At 43.8% G+C, this 27,166-nt stretch overlaps 1 protein-coding gene across 1 annotated transcript; it reads left to right on the forward strand.

Moving 5' to 3' along the window:
* On the forward strand, positions 1-26,407 carry LOC309569909 (uncharacterized protein; the record flags this gene model as incomplete). The annotated part of the gene is made up of 8 exons (XM_082275900.1): positions 1-162; positions 3,027-3,110; positions 3,649-3,729; positions 6,815-7,129; positions 9,595-9,705; positions 19,296-19,388; positions 19,513-19,593; positions 24,743-26,407. 8 exons carry the CDS (start codon positions 1-3, stop codon positions 26,405-26,407), a joined length of 2,592 nt encoding a protein of 863 aa, XP_082132026.1.
* Positions 26,408-27,166: the final 759 nt, after the last annotated feature.

Below are 27,166 nucleotides of genomic sequence, written 5' to 3' on the forward strand. Positions count from 1 at the left end.
ATGGCTTCGGTTTTTGAGCTCCAGGATGATAACACGGTGATTAAAAAGTCGGTTTCGCTGACCTTTCCTCGATCAAACAACAGCCGCTTGAGCATCATCACCAATCAGAAAAGTAAATGTCACCTTTTACAGGAGTCGGTCAACCAGAAAGGCATGGAAAAGGTGAGAAACTCCCACACATAAAGGGGTGCCCCGTCTAAAACTATCTTCAGATAATTATTTTGGGATTACCATAGGTCTAAAGCCGGCCATAAATGCAACAATTAGATTGGAAGATCTCCTTTATATTGATTATGTAGGGGTCTACTTAAACCATCCGTTCAATTTGTATCCAATCAGGTGGGCCCTGTGCCCTATAGGGGTGTGGGAAGATTTACAGGAGGAGGTACAATCAGATTCTAAAGCGTTCCCTCACCTTAAAGGTGACCCTCTCACCCTTTCATAACTGAAACATCCATTAATACCATGGTGGATGAAGTCACCAATGGGCCCTTGTGCAAAAGCAATTAGTTCTGTGGTATGGGGTAAAATCAAATGTTCTCCTTCTATTTCCTCTGCAGATCGAATGTTAGTCACTCATGAAAGAAAAATCCTGCCGAAATACTGCATCGTGGCCACTAGATGGAGCTGAAGATCCTACAAAATACATATTTACTATGGTCTTCAGCTCCATCTAGTGGCCATAATGCAGTTTTTTCATGAACCACACTCGTTTTTGTTCATGAATAAATATTCAATCTGCTGAGAACATTCAATGCTGCTCCATTTGGACAGAATGAATGTACAGTACCAGCAGTTTTGCTGGAAGAATAGCTATGCATATTTTTCCTAAATACACCCCTACACTGTACAGGCAAAGGTTTGTCGACACTCTACCATCACACTAATATGAGCTTGTTGGCCATCCCATTTCAAGACCATGCCTATTAATATGCTGTTGGCCCCCTTTTTGGGGTTTAAATAGCCCTCACTCATTTGGGAAGGCTTCCCACAAGATTTTGGGATGTTGTGCCTGTTTGTGAGGGCAAATACTGTAGTTAGATAAGGACACCTGGCTCCCAAATGGTGTTCCAGTTCATCCCAAAGGTGTTCAGTAGGGTTGAGGTCAGGGCTCTGTGCGGGGCACTCGAGTTCCTCCACATAAAACTGGTCTAACCATGTCTATATGGAGCTGGCTTTGTGCACGGGGACACAGTCGTGCTAAAACAAAAAAAGAAGGTCCTTCCCTAAACTTTTATCACAAGGTTGGAAGTGTACAATTGTCTCCAGTCAATGGGAGGGTTGTCCAGTCTATGTTTAGCCATCATTTGGAGGACTGTCAGATAATGTTTGACCATCACTTGGAGGGCTTGTCCTTTGGTCATCATTTGGAGGGTTGCTAGGCTAAAAAAAAAGGTCCTTTTACTAAACTTTTACCACTAGGTTGGAAGTGTACAATTGTCTCCAGTCAATGGGAGGGTTGTCCAGTCTAGGTTTGGCCATCATTTTGAAGGTTGTCCAGTCTACCTTTGGTCATCATTTGGAGGGTTGCTAGGCTATCTTTGGCCATTTCTTGAAGGGCTGTCCCGTTTATGTGTGGCCATCATTTAAAGGGTTGTCCAGTCTATGTTTAGCCATCATTTGAAGGGTTGTCCAGCCTATATTTGGCCATCATTTGAAGGGTTGTCCAGTCTATTTTTGGCCATCATTTAAAGGGTTGTCCAGCCTATTTTTGGCCATCATTTGAAGGGCTGTCCAGTCTACATTTAGCCATCATTTGGGGGGGGGGGGGTGTTCAATCTACCTTTGGCCATCATTTGGAGAGCTGTCTATTCTATGTTTGGCCATCATTTTGGAGGGTTGTCCAGTCTACAGTTGGCCATCTTTTGGAAGCCTGTCCTGTTTATGTTTGGCCACCATTTGGAGGGTTGTACAGTCTAAATTTGACCATCATTTGAAGGTTTGTCTAATCTACATTTGGCTATTATTAGAAAGGTTGTCCAGTCTATATTTGGCCACCATTTGAAGGGTTGTCCAGTCTACATTTAGCCATCATTTGGGGGGTTTTTCAATCTACCTTTGGCCATCATTTGGAGAGCTGTCTATTCTATGTTTGGCCATCATTTGGAGGGTTGTCCTGTCTGTTTGGCCATCATTTTGGAGGTTTGTCCAGTCTACAGTTGGCCATCTTTTGGAAGCCTCTCCTGTCTATGCCTGGCCATCATTTGGAGGGTTGTCCAGTCTATGGTTGTCCAGTGCACAGTTGGGCATCATTTTGGGGGTTGTCCAGTCTACAGTTGGCCATCTTTTGGAAACCTGTCCTGTTCATGTTTGGCCATCATTTGGAGGGTTGTACAGTCTAAATTTGACCATCATTTGAAGGGCTGTCTAATCTACATTTGGCCATTATTTGAAGGGTTGTCCAGTCTACATCTGGCCATCGTTTTGAAGGGTTGTCCAGTCTATATTTGGCCAATATTTGAAGGGTTGTCCAGTCTATATTTGGCCAATATTTGAAGGGTTGTCCAGTCTATATTTGGCCAATATTTGAAGGGTTGTCCAGTCTACATTCAGCCATCATTTCGGGGGGGGGGTTGTTCAATAAAATAATAGAGTAAAACAGAACAGAATAGAATATAAAATAATAGAATAGAAGAGAAAATAATAGAAAACAATAGAGTGAAACAGAACAGACTAGAATAGAAAATAATATAATAGAAAATATTAGAATAGAATAAAATAGAATAGAAGTTTAAGGAATAGATTAGAATAGAATAGAATATAAAAAACAATAGAATAGAATACAATAGAAAGAATATAACCGTCTTTTGAAATTCAAATTTCAAATAGAATATATTGGAATGCCATTTTGAATTGAATCAGAAAAGGAATAAATAAACGAATTTTGAAAATGAATTAACGAATGTAACTAAATGAAATTATTTAAATAACCAATGGAAATGAAACATTGTTTTCTGTTCTGCACATGCCTAATATCTGATGACAGCTCCACTCATCTGTATCTATTTCTTTATTTATGTGGGAAGAAGTTGGAGGAGAAGGAGATATTCCAGTACGGCAGCTCCACCAAAGTCTTTTCTGTGACTGATAGAACTGGGAACCAATGGGAGGTGAGGAGTGATGTCATCCATCCAATGACGTCTATATGAACGTAGATGGGTCAGATTTCTGTCTTACAGCCCAGATACGGCCAAACTTTTTTTTTCGGTTGTTTTAGGAGTTTGTTAGTTATGAATAGAGTGGGGCAAAGTTACAATTTCTGTGACCCCCACTGGGTAGATTTTCCTCACTTCCTGTCCCTGTGACACCCCAGAAATAAGGAATGGGGCTGTCGCTGAGACAAGAAGACAACAATGTCAGACATAACGCTCCCCCATTCTATAGACAATGGATTTCTGCTATTGCCAGGGACCCCGCTCTGGAGATTTGTCACCATTTCCTGACATGAAGTGAGGGCATACTTCATTTAGACCACTGGGTCTCTGTGCTTCTCTATGCAATGCAGGAAGATCATGGCTGGTGGGAGGGGCCTGTATTACAGTGCATGACTGAAGGGAAGGCCTGGAGGGGAGATTTAGGTTTGCGGGCAGTTGATGACGTTGATATCTGTATCTCTGACCCTTCAGTTGGGATCTTCTGTCTTCACAGGTGCGTTTGCTGCTGAGCCCCTCAGAGGTGAACCGGCTGTCCTCCAACTTTAATTTGATTGGCTACCTCAGCACTTACCTGGTGAGTTGTGGATTGTAGAGTAGATTAGAAATTCTCAGTTTATAATTTGAATAAACCGACCAATAAAATTACAGACTGATCATTTCTTTGTCAGTGGGCAAACGTACAAAATCAGCAGGGGGTCAAATACTTTTTCCCCCTCGCTGTATACGTTGTGGTCGGTAAGTGGTTTATCGGGTTGGCTGAAGACATCATCCATAACCCCCGGTACCGTCCTTTCAGCAGACGGCCACCTTTCTCATGAAACTGGTCCGAGCCACTGGAAAGGTTTTAAAGACCCCTCCCCCCCCCCTTTTCCCGATCGCCGGTTCGCCCATGAAACGATCCAGCGGTGCTGGCTAAAGAGTTAACAGTCTTTGATTGCCTCTATGGCCTTGGAGGACCGGAACGACGTCATGACGTCACTTCCTGTCCAGGCTGGAAGTGAATCAAATTTTTTCTTTTTTTTTTTTAAGGCAAAAGTTAAAAAAAGTTTTATTTTTTTAATTTTTTGCTTTTAAAGGTAAAGAAGAGATGCTGCAGACATATGACATATATCAATGACAGTTTCTGAGGCCGTTTGACATATGTCATTGGAAGTTGCTGTGGACATATGACATACATTATTAGCAGTTGCTGTGGACATATGACATACATTAATAGCAGTTGCTGTGGACATATGACATACATCAATGGCAGTTGCTGTGGACATATGACATACATTAATGGCAGTTGCTGTGGACATATGACATACATTAATGGCAGTTGCTGTGGACATATGACATACATCAATGGCAGTTGCTGCGGACATATGACATACATCAATGGCAGTTGCTGTGGACATATGACATACATCAATGGCAGTTGCTGCGGACATATGACATACATCAATGGCAGTTGATGTGGACATATAACATACATCAACGGCAGTTGATGTGGACATATGACATACATCAATGGCAGTTGCTGTGGACATATGACATACATCAATGGCAGTTGATGTGGACATATGACATACATTAATGGCATTTGCTGTGGACATATGACATACATTAATGGCAGTTGCTGTGGACATATGACATACATCAATGGCAGTTGATGTGGACATATGACATACATCAATGGCAGTTGCTGTGGACATATGACATACATCAATGGCAGTTGCTGCGGACATATGACATACATTAATGGCAGTTGCTGTGGACATATGACATACATCAATGGCAGTTGCTGTGGACATATGACATACATCAATGGCAGTTGCTGTGGACATATGACATACATCAATGGCGGTTGTTGTGGACATATGACATACATTATTGGCAGTTGCTGTGGACATATGACATACATCAATGGCAGTTGCTGCGGACATATGACATAGATCAATGGCAGTTGCTGCGGACATATGACATACATTAATGGCAGTTGCTGTGGACATATGACATACATCAATGGCAGTTGCTGTGGACATATGACATACATCAATGGCAGTTGCTGTGGACATATGACATACATCAATGGCAGTTGCTGTGGACATATGACATACATTAATGGCAGTTGCTGTGGACATATGACATACATTAATGGCAGTTGCTGTGGACATATGACATACATCAATGGCAGTTGCTGCGGACTTTGACATACATCAATGGCAGTTGCTGTGGACATATGACATACATCAATGGCAGTTGCTGCGGACTTATGACATACATTAATGGCAGTTGCTGTGGACATATGACATACATCAATGGCAGTTGCTGTGGACATATGACATACATCAATGGCAGTTGATGTGGACATATGACATACATTAATGGCATTTGCTGTGGACATATGACATACATTAATGGCAGTTGCTGTGGACATATGACATACATCAATGGCAGTTGATGTGGACATATGACATACATCAATGGCAGTTGCTGTGGACATATGACATACATTAATGGCATTTGCTGTGGACATATGACATATATTAATGGCAGTTGCTGTGGACATATAACATACATCAATGGCAGTTGATGTGGACATATAACATACATCAATGGCAGTTGATGTGGACATATAACATACATCAATGGCAGTTGATGTGGACATATGACATACATCAATGGCAGTTGCTGCGGACATATGACATACATCAATGGCAGTTGCTGCAGACATATGACATACATCAATGGCAGTTGATGTGGACATATAACATACATCAATGGCAGTTGATGTGGACATATGACATACATCAATGGCAGTTGCTGTGGACATATGACATACATCAATGGCAGTTGATGTGGACATATGACATACATTAATGGCATTTGCTGTGGACATATGACATACATTAATGGCAGTTGCTGTGGACATATGACATACATCAATGGCAGTTGCTGCGGACATATGACATACATCAATGGCAGTTGCTGTGGACATATGACATACATCAATGGCAGTTGCTGCGGACATATGACATACATTAATGGCAGTTGCTGTGAACATATGACATACATCAATGGCAGTTGCTGTGGACATATGACATACATCAATGGCAGTTGATGTGGACATATGACATACATTAATGGCATTTTCTGTGGACATATGACATACATCAATGGCAGTTGCTGTGGACATATGACATACATCAATGGCAGTTGCTGTGGACATATGACATACATTAATGGCAGTTGCTGTGGACATATGACATACATCAATGGCAGTTGCTGCGGACATATGACATACATCAATGGCAGTTGCTGTGGACATATGACATACATTATTAGCAGTTGATGTGGACATCTGACATATATCAATGGCAGTTGCTGTGGACATATGACATATATCAATGGCAGTTGCTGTGGACATATGACATACATCAATGGCAGTTGCTGTGGACATATGACATACATCAATGGCAGTTGCGGACATATGACATACATCAATGGCAGTTGCTGCGGACATATGACATACATCAATGGCAGTTCCTGTGGACATATGACATATATCAATGGTAGTAAAAGGAGTGAAAACGGAAGCACATGGAACATTCACATGCAGTGAATATTTGGTGAATGTCCATTCATGTAAAGCAGGATTGTATAATTCCATATTTTAGGTATCCGCAGAGTCTCATAAGGATTTTCGTGAACTCCTTTGTGGAACAAAAACCAAGGATGCAGCAGAAAAGATCTGCAGTGCCATCTCCCCGTTCCTCTGCCTTAAGGAAGGTGACTACCGGGCCCAACTCATCGGAATGGTGAACACAAGGATCAGAGAGTCCTGCGAGGACCTACATGGAAAGGAGGCAGTGATGGTGGCCGGAGGACTGACGGCTCTGATGGCGGCTGAACTGGCCGCCTCTTTTGTAGCCTCCAACACATTTGACTATACAGGAGAGAAGACGGAGAGCAAGGAGGACATGAAGGAGAAGGTGAGGAGATTGTAAGATTTGGAGAAGAATTCAGGGTCCGGTTGTAGGACCTCACTGTCCTGATACCACTGTATTATAATAATTAGGAGCTGTGGTCCCCAACTCCTCCTCCGCATGGTATAGATAAGCTGGGTAAATCAAGGAGGGGAAGTGCTTGAACCACCATTGGTCAGCGTACATCAGTCTTGTATTTGTAAGGAAGCCCACCATTGGTCAGCATACATTAGTATTGTATTGATAAGGAAGTCCACCATTGGTCAGCATACATCAGTATTGTATTTGTAAGGAAGCCAACCATTGGTCAGCATACATCAGTATTGTATTTGTAAGGAAGCCCACCATTGGGCAGCATACATCAGTATTGTATTTGTAAGAAAATCCACCATTGGTCAGCGTACATCAGTTTTGTATTTGTAAGAAAGCCCACCATTTGTCAGTATACATTAATATTGTATTTAAAAGGAAGCCCACCATTGGTCAGCATACATCAGTATTGTATTTATAAGGAAGCCAACCATTGGTCAGCATACATCAGTATTGTATTTATAAGGAAGCCAACCATTGGTCAGCATACATCAGTATTGTATTTATAAGGAAGTCAACCATTGGTCAGCATACATCAGTATTGCATTTGTAAGGAAGTCAACCATTGGTCAGCATACATCAGTATTGCATTTGTAAGGAAGCCCACCATTGGTCAGCATACATCAGTATTGTATTTGTAAGTAAACCCACCATTGGTAAGCGTTCATTAATATTGTATTTATTAAGAAGCCACCCATTGGTCAGCTTACATTAGTATTGTATTTATAAGAAAGCCAACCATTGGTCATCGTACATCAGTATTGTATTTGTAAGGAAGCCAACCACTGGTCAGTGTACATCAATGTTTTACTTGTAAGGAACCCCCCCCATTGGACACCCTACATAAGTATTGTATTGGTAAGGACGCCCACTATTGGTCAGCCTACATCAGTTTTATATTTGTAAGGAAGCCCACCATTGGTCAGCATACATTAGTATTGTATTGATAAGGAAGTCCACCATTGGTCAGCATACATCAGTATTGTATTTGTAAGGAAGCCAACCATTGGTCAGCATACATCAGTATTGTATTTGTAAGGAAGCCCACCATTGGGCAGCATACATCAGTATTGTATTTGTAAGAAAATCCACCATTGGTCAGCGTACATCAGTTTTGTATTTGTAAGAAAGCCCACCATTTGTCAGTATACATTAATATTGTATTTAAAAGGAAGCCCACCATTGGTCAGCATACATCAGTATTGTATTTATAAGGAAGCCAACCATTGGTCAGCATACATCAGTATTGTATTTATAAGGAAGCCAACCATTGGTCAGCATACATCAGTATTGTATTTATAAGGAAGTCAACCATTGGTCAGCATACATCAGTATTGCATTTGTAAGGAAGTCAACCATTGGTCAGCATACATCAGTATTGCATTTGTAAGGAAGCCCACCATTGGTCAGCATACATCAGTATTGTATTTGTAAGGAAGCCCACCATTGGTCAGCATACATCAGTATTGTATTTGTAAGTAAACCCACCATTGGTAAGCGTTCATTAATATTGTATTTATTAAGAAGCCACCCATTGGTCAGCTTACATTAGTATTGTATTTATAAGAAAGCCAACCATTGGTCATCGTACATCAGTATTGTATTTGTAAGGAAGCCAACCACTGGTCAGTGTACATCAATGTTTTACTTGTAAGGAACCCCCCCCCATTGGACACCCTACATAAGTATTGTATTGGTAAGGACGCCCACTATTGGTCAGCCTACATCAGTTTTATATTTGTAAGGAAGCCCACCATTGGTCAGCGTACATTAATATTGTATTTATTAAGAAGCCTACTATTGGTCAGCATACATCAGTTTTGTATTTGTAAGGAAGCCAACCATTGGTCATCGTACATCAATGTTTTACTTGTAAGGAACCCCCCCCCATTGGACAGCCTACATAAGTATTGTATTGGTAAGGATGCCCACTATTGGTCAGCATACATCAGTATTGTATTTATAAGGAAACCCACCATTGGTCAACATACATCAGTATTGTATTTGTAAGGAAGCCAACCATTGGTTTGTGTACATCAGTGTTGCACTTATAGGGAACTCCGCCATTGGCAAGTGTACATCAGTATTGTACATGCAAGGAAGCCCATCATTGGTCAGAGTGCATCAGTATTGCATTTGCAATGAAGCCTACCATTGGTCAGAGTGTATCAGTGTGTTACTTGTAAGGAACCCCACCATTGGTCAGTGTTCATCAGTATTGCATTTGTAGGTTAGCCCACCATTGGTCAGCGTGTATCAGAGTGTTACTTGTAAGGAACTCCACCATTGGTCAGTGTTGTCAGTGTTCATCAGTGTTGTACTTGTAGGGGAGCCCACCATTGGTCAGCTTACATATCCTGTTCTAATTACTTTCTCTTTAGATCGATCAGATGGTCAAGGCGTCTATAGAAAACGCTGAACTTTTGGAGGTTTCACATCGGGGGAAGTCAGTGTTCATTATATTTCGTAACCCCTCCTGTACTGATAACTGGGTGAGTGCAGAACTTTTATTGTTGAGTGTATTAGAATGAAACTAAGTATGAAATGAAAATAACGGCAACAGTTACTTTGGCTACAATGGTTCTCTTAGCAAATCACAAATGATGTTCTAATATAGTGAGTCCATGGGTGCCCAGTATTGGAATACACCTTCCATCATGGGATGTCAGTAATAAGTAGGGATGATCGAACGGTTCGGGTCGACCATCGGTTCGACCCGAACATTGGATGTTCGATATTCGGCCGAATACCGAACTTTTTGCGGCAAAAGTTCGGTATTCGGCCACCAGAACCGCCCAAAATGCACTGGGACAGGAACTGGGCTTTAAAAGCCCGTGATTGGCCCAGAAACGTCTGCAAAAGCCAATGAGGGGGCAGGAGTCTCCTAGGAACGTGATTGGAGTGACTACGGGGACCAGAGGCCAATCAGGAGTGAATACGCCCCACACTATATAAGATGGCCCCGCCTAACCCCTAGCACAGTTATCCAGAGCCTGTTGAAGAGAGTTGAAGCAGTTCTGTCTGACTCCTGCTTGCTACACTACATTTCCTACATATCGAGTGGTTCTAAAGCTCCATATAGCAGAATTGTATTTAGCTTACAGCCAGTGTAGTTAGATACAGCGATTGTGCTGGTTCTTAGAGTTAAAAAAAAAAAAAAAAAAAACTTAAGGGACAGTGTCAGTCTTCTGCTGTATGGAGCTTTCTATTTAGTGGAAAGGGATATCTAGTGTAGTTAGGGAACTTTGTACTACATTAGTTAGATTTGAAAATTTAGTTTCTGTAGGGAAAGTGTGAGGGTTCTGTTTAGTGAGCACGTGGCACAGTGCTGCTCTATCACAGCAGGTATACGTGCTTGCTAGGCAGCAAAATACAGTGACAACTTAACGCCTGTTGTTCAAAGCGTTAGGTGCACTGTACAAAAGCCTTTGCAACTGTGCGTGACACGCAACTGCTGTGCTGTATCCAGCGACAACTGTGGGTCGCATAGCAGTGTGCGTTTTTCACCGCACACAGTTGCCAACGCATCAGTGACAACCTAACGCCTGTTGTTCAAAGCGTTAGGTCCACTGTGCAAAAGGCTTTGCTACTGTGCGTGAACCGCAACTGCTGTGCTGTATCCAGCGACAACTGTGGGTCGCATAGCAGTGTGCGTTTTTCACCGCACACAGTTGCCAACGCATCAGTGACAACCTAACGCCTGTTGTTCAAAGCGTTAGGTCCACTGTGCAAAAGGCTTTGCTACTGTGCGTGAACCGCAACTGCTGTGCTGTATCCAGCGACAACTGTGGGTCGCATAGCAGTGTGCGTTTTTCACCGCACACAGTTGCCAACGCATCAGTGACAACCTAACGCCTGTTGTTCAAAGCGTTAGGTCCACTGTGCAAAAGGCTTTGCTACTGTGCGTGAACCGCAACTGCTGTGCTGTATCCAGCGACAACTGTGGGTCGCATAGCAGTGTGCGTTTTTCACCGCACACAGTTGCCAACGCATCAGTGACAACTTAACGCCTGTTGTTCAAAGCGTTAGGTGCACTGTACAAAAGCCTTTGCAACTGTGCGTGACACGCAACTGCTGTGCTGTATCCAGCGACAACTGTGGGTCGCATAGCAGTGTGCGTTTTTCACCGCACACAGTTGCCAACGCATCAGTGACAACCTAACGCCTGTTGTTCAAAGCGTTAGGTCCACTGTGCAAAAGGCTTTGCTACTGTGCGTGAACCGCAACTGCTGTGCTGTATCCAGCGACAACTGTGGGTCGCATAGCAGTGTGCGTTTTTCACCGCACACAGTTGCCAACGCATCAGTGACAAATATGCCTGGTAGACCAAGAAAAGGCATACGTGGCCCTGCTGCGGAAAGGGGCACAGCTTCTAGGGTGTCTAGAGGCAGGGGTGGACGTGGTGGTCAGTCCTCAGCCAGGCCACCATTTGGATTGTTCTCCGGCAGTGGCCAAGCTATACGTCCACAGTATGTACAGGAGGTGGTGGACTATATGAACAAACCCTCATCATCGGCATCATCTGCAACTACAGTGACCCAGGCAGAGAAAAGTGGTCAGTCTTCTGCAGTTGTCAGAACAAATACAGATGAGTCCATGTCCACCTCATGTCCTCCCTTAGACCCAATTTCAGACATGGCAGAGGAGTCAGCTGAGCTGTTTGACCACAGTGTCGGCCATCTACTCCAGCCTGATGCTCAGTCCTTTATGGAGTCTGATGTTGGGTCTGAGTTTGAGGAGGAGGCAGAGCAAACAAGAGGGGAGAGCAGACGGCCCGCTCCATCTAAGGCCGCACCTGTTGTCTCCCAGGCCAGGCCTGATGCTCAGTCTTTGATAGAATCAGATGTTGGGTCTGAGGTTGAGGAGGAGGCAGAGCAAACAAGAGGGGAGAGCAGACGGCCCGCTCCATCTAAGGCCGCACCTGTTGTCTCCCAGGCCAGGCCTGATGCTCAGTCTTTGATGGAGTCAGATGTTGGGTCTGAGGTTGAGGAGGAGGCAGAGCAAGCAAGAGGGGAGAGCAGACGGCCTACTCCATCTAAGGCCGCACCTGTTGTCTCCCGGGCCACTATACACACCTCATCTTGCTGGGCCTTTTTTGAGACATCCCATGCAGATAAAACAGTTGCGATCTGCAAGATTTGTAAGAAGGGTATAAAACGTGGCAAAAATGTCAACCACCTGGGTACAAGCTGCCTAAACAGGCATTTGACAACCCACCACTCGGCCCGTTGGCAGGAGCATTTAAAGAACCCACAAAAGGGCCAAAGATTGGTCAGTCGGCCTCCTAGTTCTCCTCGCGCTCCTCCTCATGCTCCATCTGCTCCACCTGCTCCACCTGCACATCAGTCTGTTCCTGGCCCTGCTATAGTCACTCGTCACCTGTTGGCAGCCTCCACTGGCAGGGATGATGATATAGCAGGCAGTGTCGCATCTACCTCCAGCACACCACCAGCTGTATCATCTAGACGCCAAATTTCGATTCCACACATGCTGGAACGAAAAAAAATGTATACTCCCCGCCACCCACATGCCCAGCGTCTAAACAGTAGTTTGGCTAAACTACTGGCTCTGCAACTATTACCATTTAACCTGGTAGAGTCTGCTCCCTTCCGTGACTTCGCAAAATGTGCAGTTCCACAGTGGCAGGTGCCAAGTCGGCATTACTTTTCCCGTAAGGCCCTGCCATCCCTATACCAACATGTGGAAGGCAATGTAGTGTCATCCCTGGCCAAGTCAGTCAGCCGTAAGATACACTTGACGGCTGACACTTGGTCAAGCAAACATGGGCAGGGACGGTACATTTCTGTCACTGCTCACTGGGTGACACTGCTTGCCAGTGGAAGGGATTGTAGCCAGGGCTCGGTGCTGCAGCCAGTGTTGCCCCCACGTCTGCAAACAGCTGGTGGTGTCGCTGATCCGGGTAGATCGATCACTTCTACCCCCTCCTGCTCCTCCTCCTCTACCTCCTCCATGCCCTCCTCTGCAGAATGGTCCTTTGAATATGATGAGATACCACGTAAACGTTCAAAGGGCTATTCTATGTCTCAGGCCAAAAGGTGTCACGCAGTGCTGCAGCTTGTGTGTCTAGGGGACAGGCAGCACACTGCCCCTCAGATTCTTGGGGCTCTGCAGGCACAGGCCCAGAGGTGGTTGACACCACGCCAGCTGCAGCCAGGGATGGTGGTTACTGATAATGGGTCAAACCTCCTGGCCGCCCTTCGTCAGGGAAAGTTAACCCATGTGCCATGCCTGGCGCATGTCCTGAATCTCGTGGTACAGCGGTTTTTGAACTCGTACCCGGGAATGCAGGATGTGCTAAGGATGGCAAGAAGGGTGTGCAGTCACTTCAGGCGGTCGTACAGTGCCACTGCACGTTTGGCCGAAGTGCAGCGCGAGTTTCACCTGCCGGTACACCGCCTCATCTGTGACATGCCCACCCGCTGGAACTCCACCTTGGCTATGCTGCAGCGCCTGTACACGCAGCAGAGGGCCCTCAATGAATACCTATGCGAGTACGGCACCAGCACTGGCTCTGCGCGCCTGGGCTTCTTTTCACCACGGCAGTGGCTTTTGATTAAGGATGCATGCGCTGTCCTCTCGCCATTTGAGGAGGCCACAAGGATGGTCAGCCGGGACAGCGCATGCATCAGTGACACCCTACCGGTACTGTTTTTGTTGGAGCACACTCTGCGTGGCATTATGGACAGGGCACTGGAGGCAGAGCAGCAGGAGGAAGAGGAGGACTTCCTTGCCTCTCAAGGCCCCCTTTATCCTGAGAATCCTGACCCCATTATGCCTAGCTCCCAGAGGCCCGAGCAGGATCCAGGGGTGGAAGAGGAGGAGGAGGACGATTCTGCGGGAACTTTTGCAGGGTTTGAGGAGGAGGAGGAGGAAGACATGCGGCAATCTGCAAGGCCTAGTTTGACTCCCTCGGGACACTTTGGAGTAGTACGTGGCTGGGAGGAGGAGGAGCCCGTTGAAGATAATGTCGTTATGAGTGACCCCGAGGAGTCAGCTTCTCAGGCCTTCGCTAATTTGCGACGCATGGGAAACATCATGCTCCAGAGCCTGCGAAAGGACCCCAGAATCAAGGCCATTAAAGAGACTAACCACTATTGGTTGGCCACCCTACTTGACCCCCGGTACAAGTGTAAAGTCTCGGAGCTTTTCCCATCCACCCATAGAGTCCACAGGATCAAATCCCTTGAGGACAGTCTCAAGAGGAATCTGGTGAACATGTTCCCCGACTCCCGTAGGGTGCAGGGGCGGGGACAACCTACCATGGATTCTACTGGTGGTCACGAGAGGAGCGTTGGAGAAGGCGTGCGGTTGACGGATGCCTTTCGGTCTTTTTTTAGTCCTCACCGCCCAGGCCTCTCAGCTGCCACATCGCATCGACAGCGTCTGCATCACATGGTGGACGATTACGTGAGGGCACAAAGTGACACAGAGGGCTTTTCATGTGACGAATCCGATCCACTGGCATACTGGGTCTTAAGATTAGACCACTGGCCAGAACTGGCCCAGTATGCCATGGAGTTGTTGGCCTGCCCTGCTTCCAGTGTCCTATCGGAACGGGCATTCAGCGCAGCAGGAGGATTCGTCACAGACCATCGAACTAGACTCTCCACCGACTCAGTCGACCGTTTGACATTCATTAAGATGAATCAGTCGTGGATATCAAGCTTTGATGCACCTGATGCAGACCTTGTAGACTAGGCTATCGTTGTGATGTGGCAGTTGAGCCTCAGTTTAAGCCTGGACCATGGTGCCACCCTCAAACCCTCCTCTCATTCTCTTTACGTTCACAGAACCTCATTTTGGTTATGACAAAAACGACAATGTTTGCGCACCTGTTCCACAGGTGCACACCTTTACAATTTTTGGGCCTCCTTCAACACCAGCTCTTTGGGGTTAAGGTGGGGAGGCTATGCTAAAACAAAAACGACAATGTTTGCGCACCTGTTCCACAGGTGCACACCTTTACAATTTTTGGGCCTCCTTCAACACCAGCTCTTTGGGGTTAAGGTGGGGAGGCTATGCTAAAACAAAAACGACAATGTTTGCGCACCTGTTCCACAGGTGCACACCTTTACAATTTTTGGGCCTCCTTCAACACCAGCTCTTTGGGGTTAAGGTGGGGAGGCTATGCTAAAACAAAAACGACAATGTTTGCGCACCTGTTCCACAGGTGCACACCTTTACAATTTTTGGGCCTCCTTCAACACCAGCTCTTTGGGGTTAAGGTGGGGAGGCTATGCTAAACAAAAACGACAATGTTTGCGCACCTGTTCCACAGGTGCACACCTTTACAATTTTTGGGCCTCCTTCAACACCAGCTCTTTGGGGTTAAGGTGGGGAGGCTATGCTAAACAAAAACTACCATGTTTGCGAACCTGTTCCACAGGTGCACACCTTTACAATTTTTGGGCCTCCTTCAACACCAGCTCTTTGGGGTTAAGGTGGGGAGGCTATGCTAAAACAAAAACGACAATGTTTGCGCACCTGTTCCACAGGTGCACACCTTTACAATTTTTGGGCCTCCTTCAACACCAGCTCTTTGGGGTTAAGGTGGGGAGGCTATGCTAAAACAAAAACGACAATGTTTGCGCACCTGTTCCACAGGTGCACACCTTTACAATTTTTGGGCCTCCTTCAACACCAGCTCTTTGGGGTTAAGGTGGGGAGGCTATGCTAAAACAAAAACGACAATGTTTGCGCACCTGTTCCACAGGTGCACACCTTTACAATTTTTGGGCCTCCTTCAACGCCAGCTCTTTGGGGTTAAGGTGGGGAGGCTATGCTAAAACAAAAACGACAATGTTTGCGCACCTGTTCCACAGGTGCACACCTTTACAATTTTTGGGCCTCCTTCAACACCAGCTCTTTGGGGTTAAGGTGGGGAGGCTATGCTAAAACAAAAACGACAATGTTTGCGCACCTGTTCCACAGGTGCACACCTTTACAATTTTTGGGCCTCCTTCAACACCAGCTCTTTGGGGTTAAGGTGGGGAGGCTATGCTAAAACAAAAACGACAATGTTTGCGCACCTGTTCCACAGGTGCACACCTTTACAATTTTTGGGCCTCCTTCAACGCCAGCTCTTTGGGGTTAAGGTGGGGAGGCTATGCTAAAACAAAAACGACAATGTTTGCGCACCTGTTCCACAGGTGCACACCTTTACAATTTTTGGGCCTCCTTCAACACCAGCTCTTTGGGGTTAAGGTGGGGAGGCTATGCTAAACAAAAACGACAATGTTTGCGCACCTGTTCCACAGGTGCACACCTTTACAATTTTTGGGCCTCCTTCAACACCAGCTCTTTGGGGTTAAGGTGGGGAGGCTATGCTAAACAAAAACTACCATGTTTGCGAACCTGTTCCACAGGTGCACACCTTTACAATTTTTGGGCCTCCTTCAACACCAGCTCTTTGGGGTTAAGGTGGGGAGGCTATGCTAAAACAAAAACGACAATGTTTGCGCACCTGTTCCACAGGTGCACACCTTTACAATTTTTGGGCCTCCTTCAACACCAGCTCTTTGGGGTTAAGGTGGGGAGGCTATGCTAAACAAAAACTACCATGTTTGCGAACCTGTTCCACAGGTGCACACCTTTACAATTTTTGGGCCTCCTTCAACACCAGCTCTTTGGGGTTAAGGTGGGGAGGCTATGCTAAAACAAAAACGACAATGTTTGCGCACCTGTTCCACAGGTGCACACCTTTACAATTTTTGGGCCTCCTTCAACGCCAGCTCTTTGGGGTTAAGGTGGGGAGGCTATGCTAAAACAAAAACGACAATGTTTGCGCACCTGTTCCACAGGTGCACACCTTTACAATTTTTGGGCCTCCTTCAACACCAGCTCTTTGGGGTTAAGGTGGGGAGGCTATGCTAAACAAAAACGACAATGTTTGCGCACCTGTTCCACAGGTGCACACCTTTACAATTTTTGGGCCTCCTTCAACACCAGCTCTTTGGGGTTAAGGTGGGGAGGCTATGCTAAACAAAAACTACCATGTTTGCGAACCTGTTCCACAGGTGCACACCTTTACAATTTTTGGGCCTCCTTCAACACCAGCTCTTTGGGGTTAAGGTGGGGAGGCTATGCTAAAACAAAAACGACAATGTTTGCGCACCTGTTCCACAGGTGCACACCTTTACAATTTTTGGGCCTCCTTCAACACCAGCTCTTTGGGGTTAAGGTGGGGAGGCTATGCTAAACAAAAACTACCATGTTTGCGAACCTGTTCCACAGGTGCACACCTTTACAATTTTTGGGCCTCCTTCAACACCAGCTCTTTGGGGTTAAGGTGGGGAGGCTATGCTAAACAAAAACTACCATGTTTGCGAACCTGTTCCACAGGTGCACACCTTTACAATTTTTGGGCCTCCTTCAAAGCCAGCTCTTTGGGGTTATGGTGGGGAGGCTCCGCCAACACCAAAACTACCATGTTTGCGCACCTGTTCCACAGGTGCACACCTTCATAATTTTTACGCCTTCTTCAACACCAGCTCTTTGGGCTTACAGTGGTATGGCTCCGCCAACACCCAAACAACAATTTTTGCGCACCTGTCACACAGATGCATATCATTGTAATTTTTTTCCTTACAAAGGCAATTATTGCTTTCATTACCAGCACTTTCATAGGGATATGGTGTCAAGGCATCGTCCGCACCACCAAATGCCCAATTTTTAAGCATCCTTTACTTCTATTCAAAGTCAAGAGACAACAGTATTCATCCAAAACATCTCTAATCTTGTTCACTCTGCACTACATTGTGGCCCCTATCCCTAACCCTCAATGTATCCGTGCATATATGTCTGTTTCTTGTGAGATTTCAAGTTAAAGTGCACCAAACACCATTTTACATGAAATAAAGTGCAATTACATACATCTTTGGACTTCTTGAAACATTTGGTAATAAAAGCCCCATTGTGGAAATACACCCGTTAATTATATGCACATTTAAAGAGACAGCACCTTTTTCCAAAAAAACCTCTAATCTTGTTCCCAGTGCACTGCATTATGTCCCCATCATACACATTGGCTGAGCCGTTGATTAGGAGCAAAAGAAAGGTGCGGTTAAGCAAAAAAGTCATTTTTGAAGGTTTGGTATGCTGTAATTCTGGTTCTGGACATGCTACAGAGCTGAAACTTCACAGGTACAACTTTTAGACCCCCCAGACACTAAATCCAAAGAAATCTCTTTTTTTTTTTTTTTTTTTTCAATAATTGGCTATCTATCAAAAACGACAATTTTTAAGAACTTTTTTTTGTGTGATTAATAGTCCCTGGGGCATGACCCAGAACCCTAGGCACTTTTTAGGGGCATTTATTGGGTTTTAGGGCTTAAAAATGGTGTTTTTTGATTACAGAAGTTCGGGTCCCATTGATTTCAATGGGGTTCTGAAATCCGAACCGAACTTTCGTGAAGTTCGGGTGTTCTGGTCGAACCGAACTTTTCAAAAGTTCGATCATCCCTAGTAATAAGTACAGCTAGTTCCAGTATAGATAGAGGCCCCTTTGAACCTATGAGCTTCAGTGACGCCTGAAGTGTGCAGTGCCCCTTTCATTTAGAATGCACAAAGTACAAGTACAAGCACACAACTCCAGACATATAATTGATATCAGCCTCTTGCAGTCCTTATACATCAGAGCTCAGACTGGAGGGAGAAGCCAATCCATTGTGCTGCAATGCTCATGTGCTAATCAAAGAGTATGCTTATAGGAGGAGAGAGCAGAGTGCCAGAGATAGGAACTCATCAGTCTTCTGCTTTTCCTTTCATTGTCCAATCACAGTCTGGGGGAGGGACAAGAACTGTAAATGTTACTGAACTGCCTCTGAAATCAGGTTTCCTGTCCTGCCAGACAGGGTTGTGCTGTGTAAATCTTAGGTCTGTATGGACGGAAATACAAACCCTTTGGCAGATAAACCAACCCGCATGTATGTATTTCATCTGTGAGTTTAGCCGTATGCCAGGAGTTCAGGTTTAATTACCCATTCTGTTCCAATATGCTATGACTTATGAAGGTGCCTCGGGTGTTTTTTTCCTTATGTGGTTGTTTTATTTTCATATTCAGGCTTCTGGTGGTAGGAAAAGCATACAGAGCGGAGAAACTTTTGAGTTTGGCCTTTGTCACAAGGTTTTTTCCATCTCTGGATCACAATCCGAGGTGAGCAACAGCATGGGAAACCTCAGGAGTTCCCTCCTTATCATACACCGCCTCTATATTCTCCACTGTTCTCCTATGGATTATTTACAATTAAGATACTTCTTCCATTGTCCTCATTTCATAGGTTCAATTGCTGCAAAGCCTGCAAGGATCCTATGACCTCATCACCGTCTTCCATACTGCCGCTTTTGCTGAACACTTGCTGGTAAGCATGTAACAACTACACCAAGAGAAACATGTCTAATCTCATGTGGGTTCGATTTTCTGGCCTCCTGGTCCTTCCGGGAGTGTTGCTTTTGGCCTTCTGAACCATGTAAGAACTACACCAAGTACTGGCCTCCTCCGCTTTGAAGGGAAAATCAGAGCTGGGGGAACCTCTTAGTAATCCCAACCATAATTCATAATCTTTTTCAGCTTCAAAGTATACAGTAGATATTTTTTAGATTTGCTGACATTCGTTACTGTGTCCATTCGGAGATTAGTATACATCCGAATTTCTGAAAATAAAATTTGCGTCCGAAAAACGAAACTAAGTGAAACATGTCTAATCTCATGTGGGTTTTATTTTCTGGCCTCCTGGTCCTTCCAGGAGTGTTGCTTTTGGCCTTCTGAAACATGTAAGAACCACACCAAGTACTGGCCTCCTCCGCTTCGAAGGGAAAATCAGAGCTGGGGGAACCTCTTAGCAATGCCAACCATAATTCATAATCTTTTTCATCTTCAAAGTATACAGTAGATATTTTTCAGATTCGTTGACATTCCTTACTGTGTCCATTCAGAGATCCCTATATATCCGAATTTCTGAAAATTAAATTTGCGTCCGAAAAATGAAACAAAGAGAAACATGTCTAATCTCATGTGGGCTTGATTTTCTGGCCTCCTGGTCCTTCCAGGAGTGTTGCTTTTGGCCTTCTGAAACATGAAAGAACTACACCAAGTACTGGCCTCCTCCGCTTCGAAGGGAAAATCAGAGCTAAGGGAACCTCTTAGTAATTCCAACCATAATTCATAATCTTTTTCAGCTTCAAAGTATACAGTAGATATTTTTTAGATTCATTGACATTTGTTACTGTGTCTATTCTGAGATTCGTATACATCCAAATTTCTGAAAATTAAATTTCCGAAAAACGAAACGAAGAGAAACATGTCTAATCTCATGTGGGTTCCCATTTCTGGCCTCCTGGTTCTTCCAGGAGTGTTGCTTTTGGCCTTCTGAAACATATAACAACTACACCAAGTACTGGCCTCCTCCGCTTCGAAGGGAGAATCAGAGCCGGGGGAACCTCTTAGTAATCCCAACCATAATTCATAATTTTTTTCAGCTTCAAAGTATACAGTAGATATTTTTTAGATTCAATGACATTCGTTACTGTGTCCATTCAGAGATTCGTATACTGTATTTCCGAATTTCTAAAAATGAAATTTGCGTCCGAAAAACGAAACAAAGAGAAACATGTCTAATCTCATGTGGGTTTGATTTTCTGGCCTCCTGGTCCTTCCAGGAGTGTTGCTTTTGGCCTTCTGAAACATGTAAGAACTACACCAAGTACTGGCCTCCTCCGCTTCGAAGGGAAAATCAGAGCTGGGGGAACCTCTTAGTAATCCCAACCATAATTCATAATCTTTTTCAGCTTCAATGTATACAGTAGATATTTTTTAGATTTGCTGACATTCCTTACTGTGTCCATTTGGAGATTTGTATACAGCCGAATTTCTGAAAATTAAATTTGCGTCCGAAAAATGAAACGAAGAGAAACATGTCTTATCTCATGTGGGCTTGATTTTCTGGCCTCCCGGTCCTTCCAGGAGTGTTGCTTTTGGCCTTCTGAAACATGTAAGAACTACACCAAGTACTGGCCTCCTCCGCTTCGAAGGGAGAATCAGAGCCGGGGGAACCTCTTAGTAATCCCAACCATAATTCATCATCTTTTTCAGCTTCAAAGTATACAGTAGATATTTTTTAGACTCATTGACATTCGTTACTGTGTCCATTCTGAGATTCGTATACATCCAAATTTCTGAAAATTTAATTTGCATCCGAAAAACGAAACAAAGAGAAACATGTCTAATCTCATTTGGGTTCCAATTTCTGGCCTCCTGGTCCTTCCAGGAGTGTTGCTTTTGGTCTTCTGAAACATGTAACAACTACACAAAGTACAAGAGCTGTGGGAACCTCTTAGTAATCCCAACCATAATTCTTTTTCAACTTCAAAGTATACAGTAGATATTTTTCAGACTCGCTGACATTACTTACTGTGTCCATTTGGAGATTCGTATACATCCAAATTTCTGAAAATGAAACGAAACATGTCTAATCTCATGTGGGTTCGATTTTCTGGCCTCCTGGTCCTTCCAGGAGTTTTGCTTTTGGCCTTTTGAAACATGTAACAGCTACACCAAGTACTGGCCTCCTCCGCTTTGAAGGGAAAATCAGAGCTGGGGGAACCTCTTAGTAATCCCAACCATAATTCATAATCCTTTTCAGCTTCAAAGTACATAAACACAAGACATGCCCATACAAAAAAGCCAACATTTACCAGGTTCTTGTAGACACAACCGGAACTGAGAGGAGATCTCTCCAAAATGCAGGAAATCTTAGTTGTCATTAGAGTAATTTTACCCCATTGGAAGATTTTCACTCTAGTCATGTTTTGGTGGCAAATTACAATTTTGGATTTTCCCTCAATCCTAATGACAACGGTCACCAAGACAAATAATGAGGACGAATTGAAGGAGGAATAAGGACACACACAGCAATAAAATGCTAATAAGGGTTTTAACTTATCCCTACTAAAAAAAATATAGATTTAGATACGCTTTAACCACTTCTAAACTGGGCCCCTTTCCTGCCAAGGTCAATATTCAGCTTTCCGCGCTGTCACACCTTGAATGACAATTGCGCAGTCATGCAACACTGTACCCAAATACATTTTTTATAATTTTTTTCATACAAATACAGCTTTCTTTTGGTGGTATTTAATGACCACTGGGGTTCTTTACTTCTTGCTAAATAAACGAAAAAGACCAAAAACTTTGAAAAAAATGTATTTTTCTTCATTTCTGTTGAAATTTTGCAAATAAATAATCTTTCTTCATACATTTAGGTCAAACTGTATTCTGCTACATTTCTTTGGTGAAAATAACCCAAATCAGTGTCTATTATTTAGTCTGTAGGAAAGTTTTAGAGTTCACAAACTATGGTATACAGCAGGGATCTCCAAACTAAGGCCCTCCAGCTGTTGTGGAACTACATGTCCCATGAGGCATTGTAAAACTCCGACATTCACAGACATGACTAGGCATGATGGGAATTGTAGTTTCTTAACAACTGGAGGGCCATAGTTTGAAGACCCCTGGTCTACAGTATATCTGAAAATTAATCAATCCCGATGTACTGACGGCCTATCTCATATCTTGAGGGTAGAAAATGCCAGGACAGTACTTATATCCCCCCAAATGACCCCTTTTTGGAAAGTAGACAGTACAATGTATTTAGCAAGAGACATGGCAAGTTTTTTGAAGTTATCATTTTTTGGGTAAATTAGGAAATTAAAAAAATAATTTTTATTTCATTTTTTTTTTTTTTTAAATACTGTCACCAGTGCAGTACAGAGTCATCATATAACGGGTGTGGTGGTGATCAGGGACACTGACTGGAGACCATATGTAAAAAAAATAATAATAATAATATTTTGTTTTAATTTTTTTTATTATTAAATTTTTTTTTTTTTTTAATAACTATTTTTTTCAACACACTAACCAGAGTAATACAGTGTTTCCATAGTAACATTATACTACTCTGGGGAAGTGATTAGGATTTTATTTATTTTTTTTACACATTATGATTGCTTATACCAGTGAATTTCACTGGTATAAGCAACCACTTTTACTTAATGAAACTGATTCATTCAGTTTGTATTGTTGTGATTAGCTGTGGTTGGCCACAGTTAATCACATGGTACAGATGGGCTGTAATTGGTCCTCTCTGTACCATATGATCACCTTAACCACTTAAGCCCCGCAAGATTTTACCCCCATCCTGACCAGGGCCTATTTTGCGATTCGGCACTGCGTGACTTTAATGGACAATTGCGCGGTCGTGCGACGCTGTACCTAAACGAATTTGACGTCCTTTTTTTCCCACAAACAGAGCTTTATTTTGGTGGTATTTGATCACCTGTGCAATTTTTTGATCATGCGCTATAAACAAAAAAAGAGCGTCAATTTTGCAAAAATAACAATATTTTTCAAATTTTTTTTATATGAAATTCCCCCCCAAAAAAATGTAAAAATCTAAATTTTTTAACATTTTCGGCCAATTTGTTTTATGCTACCTATGTTTGGTAAAAAAAAAATCACAAAAAGCGTATTTTGATTGGTTTGCGCAAAAGTTATCGCGTTTACTAACAAAGGGAAAGATTTTTGTCATTTTTGTTGTTTTTTTTTTAACGAGTAATGGCGGCGATCTGCGATTTTTTTTGCGGGACTGCGACATTGCGGCGGACAGATCGGACCCTTGACTGACATTTTTGACACTTTTGGGGTTACCAGTGACATTACTGCAGTAATCAGTGCTATACATATGCACTGTTACTGTAAAAATGACACTGGCAGAGAAGGAGTTAACTGTATTGGAGAGGGAGGGGTTAAGTGTGTCCTAGGGGCGTGTTTCTAACTGTGATTGGCTGTGGCTACTAGTGTAGGAACAAAGATCAACGGTCCCACATAGTAGAACCGTCTGATCTCCATTCTTACACAGGGAAGAATGACAGGCGGCTGTGTTTACATTAGCCGCCTGCCTTTCTTCCGGTGTAACGGAAGATCGCGAGTGCCCGGCGGACATCGGGTCCGCTGGGCACACGCACGGGGGGGTCCGTGACCGCGCGGGAGCGTGCCTCCGGCGGCGCGCTCGCTCCCTAGAGCCTCACAGGCTAGGGACGTAGCCCTACGTCGCTTTGCCTGTGAGGGGCTGACCGCCGCAGTAAATAGTTGTGCGGCGGTCGGCAAGCGGTTAAGCAATCACAGCTAGCAACACAATTGTACACAATGAATGGCATGAAAGGAAGCCATCCGAAAAACGAAACAAAGCAAACGTGTTTAATCTCATGAAGGTTCAATTTTACGGCCTCCTGGTCCTTCCAGGAGTGTTGCTTTTGGCCTTCTGAAACCATAGATGGTACCTCATCCAAAAGAATAGTAGAGTGTTCTACTGTGCTAGCTGTGCAGAAAGTTTGGAGTTTAGGTGATACCCCTTATTGGCTATTAAGGACTCCAGCTTTTGGGATGCCTTAGATGGCCTTCAAGCTTTATACAATTCCTTAATCTGATATCATAACATCTTGATTTTCTTTCAGATGACTCAGAAGTGGAGGAAGACAATGGATGTTCTCCTGAAGGACGGTGAAAACAAGGAGACGATTAAGGAGCTTTCCCAGTTTGCTGCTAAATTTGTTTGTAGCAAGAAGTGTGATGTGGAGATTTTTCAAAAATGTTTTATAAAGGAGATGAGGGAAACGTTGTCTAAGGTTAAAACATTGCAAGTGGGTGGTGCGGCAATATCTGTCTTTGGTCTTTTGGTGGCTATCATGGCAGCTCTCAAGGCCAAAGCCATTACAGATAATCCCACTGATTATATCAATTTAAGCAGTGATGAGGATACAGAACAGCCTCTTGCTCCAGAAAGTCAACTTTCAAGTGAAGACCCTGATTCTAATAGGGGTGATTTACCAAAAACGCAAGATGTTGTCCACTCCGAGCCTCAAACCATCGGTCCAAATTTAGCAGGAAATGATTATGGTAATGAAGAAGCAGCGATCGGTAACGTTGGTGGGATAGCAGGAGGTTTAGGGGATAGTCTTGGGGACAAGAATGTAGATCCTTCTGAAAATCCCAACATTGACAGCAATGAGATAGGTTCTTCTAGAACATCTGGGGTTGGAGCACCGGATACTAGAACATCATCGCCATATCTAGATGATGCTTCATATCCTTGTCCAACAGAAAAGCCTTCAAATGAACATTTCGATTCAAACAATGATCGTCCAGTGAGTAGCAGTGATAATAAAAGATCTGATTCACTGGACTCTCCAGTTGATGCCCCAACAGCTAAAGAACCTCAATCAGCTGAAGAACCTCAATCAGGTAAAGAACCTCAAACTATAACATCACCAGAAACTATAACATCATCAACGTATCCAGATGATGTTCCACATTTGTGGCCAACAGAAAAGCCTTCAAATGAACATCTCGATTCAAACAATGATCGTCCAGTGAGTAGCAGTGATAATAAAAGATCTGATTCACTGGACTCTCCAGTTGATGCCCCAACAGCTAAAGAACCTCAATCAGCTGAAGAACCTCAATCAGGTAAAGAACCTCAAACTATAACATCACCAGAAACTATAACATCATCAACGTATCCAGATGATGTTCCACATTTGTGGCCAATAGAAAAGCCTTCAAATGAACATCTAGACTCAAACAATGAGCGTTCAGTGAGTAGCAGTGATAATGAAAGCTCTGATCCACTTGGCTCTCCAGTTGATGTCCTATCAGCTAAAGAACCTCAATCAGCTGAAAAACCTCAATTGGGTGAAGAACCTCAAGGTTTGTCTGAGATCACCTCAAAAGTTGACACTATCAATGGTGACAGACAAGGTTCATCTCTAAGGAGTATCCTTAGTGAGACACCTGTAGGTCAAGTTCATGATCTCGATAGTGGTTTGAGGACAACTCCCGATGAAGATGCTACAGACAACACAGCACCTAATGTGCCAACCCAAACATCATATATTGATCAGCTGGGCCCAAGGCCGGACCACCCATCTAATGTAGATCATGTAGAAGACACATCTAATAGACCTGTTGCCCAAAGCTCATCATTTCCCATGCTGCTGATCATTCTGATTGTCGCTTTGGTCATTGCGCCATTCATTCTTCCCAGTCGGTGGACATCTGTTTTATTCACAGGCTTGGCACTGATGCTGGGTGTATATTTGTTTCTCGGCAGGAGACCTTAGTGTCTTCTCGGTGGGGATTCCTAAACAAAATCTCTCACTTTGCCTAATTGGAGCAAAGTTAAGGTCCTCTTGAAAGCCCACCGCCACCCAGGACTGTCTTAACGCATGGACACTGTCCAGGGGCCCCATGCTAATCTTGCATTACATCATACTTGCCAACTGTCCCGGATTTGCCAAGACAGATGAATGGGAAATGCAGTTGGTTGGAGGCTTTCAAGAGAACCTGTCATTTCGGTAATTCAGGACATAATGACTGACAATAACTGATCCTCTCTACATAATTCTCCACTCCATAATCTCAAAAAATGAGGATTTTCCATCTTAATCGAGCGTTTATTACAAACTGACAAAATAAAGACGTTTAATTACAGATGCTTTTTATCTACATTGTATGCAAAGACTTGTTTTGTTTCCAAGGGAATGTGAAGGACTTTTTTTATAATCTGGTGATGGACATGCTAATAACTTTTCCAATAAATAAACTGTAAACCATGTTATGTGTTATATCTGATGATTTTTTTTATAAGTTTTTTTTTTTTTTTATGGTTTTAGGTACAGCATTGTCTTTATTTATGGTCTATAACATTAAATTCCAGGCAAACAGCTGAATACTAAGTTGAAATACATCTGTGGGACATCTTATATGTTCTCTGCACCGCTCCAAAGTCCTCCTGTGCTAGACATCCTCTGCACCGCTCCGAGGTCCTCCTGTACTAGACATCCTCGGCACCGCTCCGAGGTCCTCCTGTACTAGACTTC

Source organism: Pelophylax lessonae (genome assembly GCF_965119305.1).
Source record: "Pelophylax lessonae genome assembly, chromosome: 13".
NCBI lineage: Eukaryota > Metazoa > Chordata > Amphibia > Anura > Ranidae > Pelophylax > Pelophylax lessonae.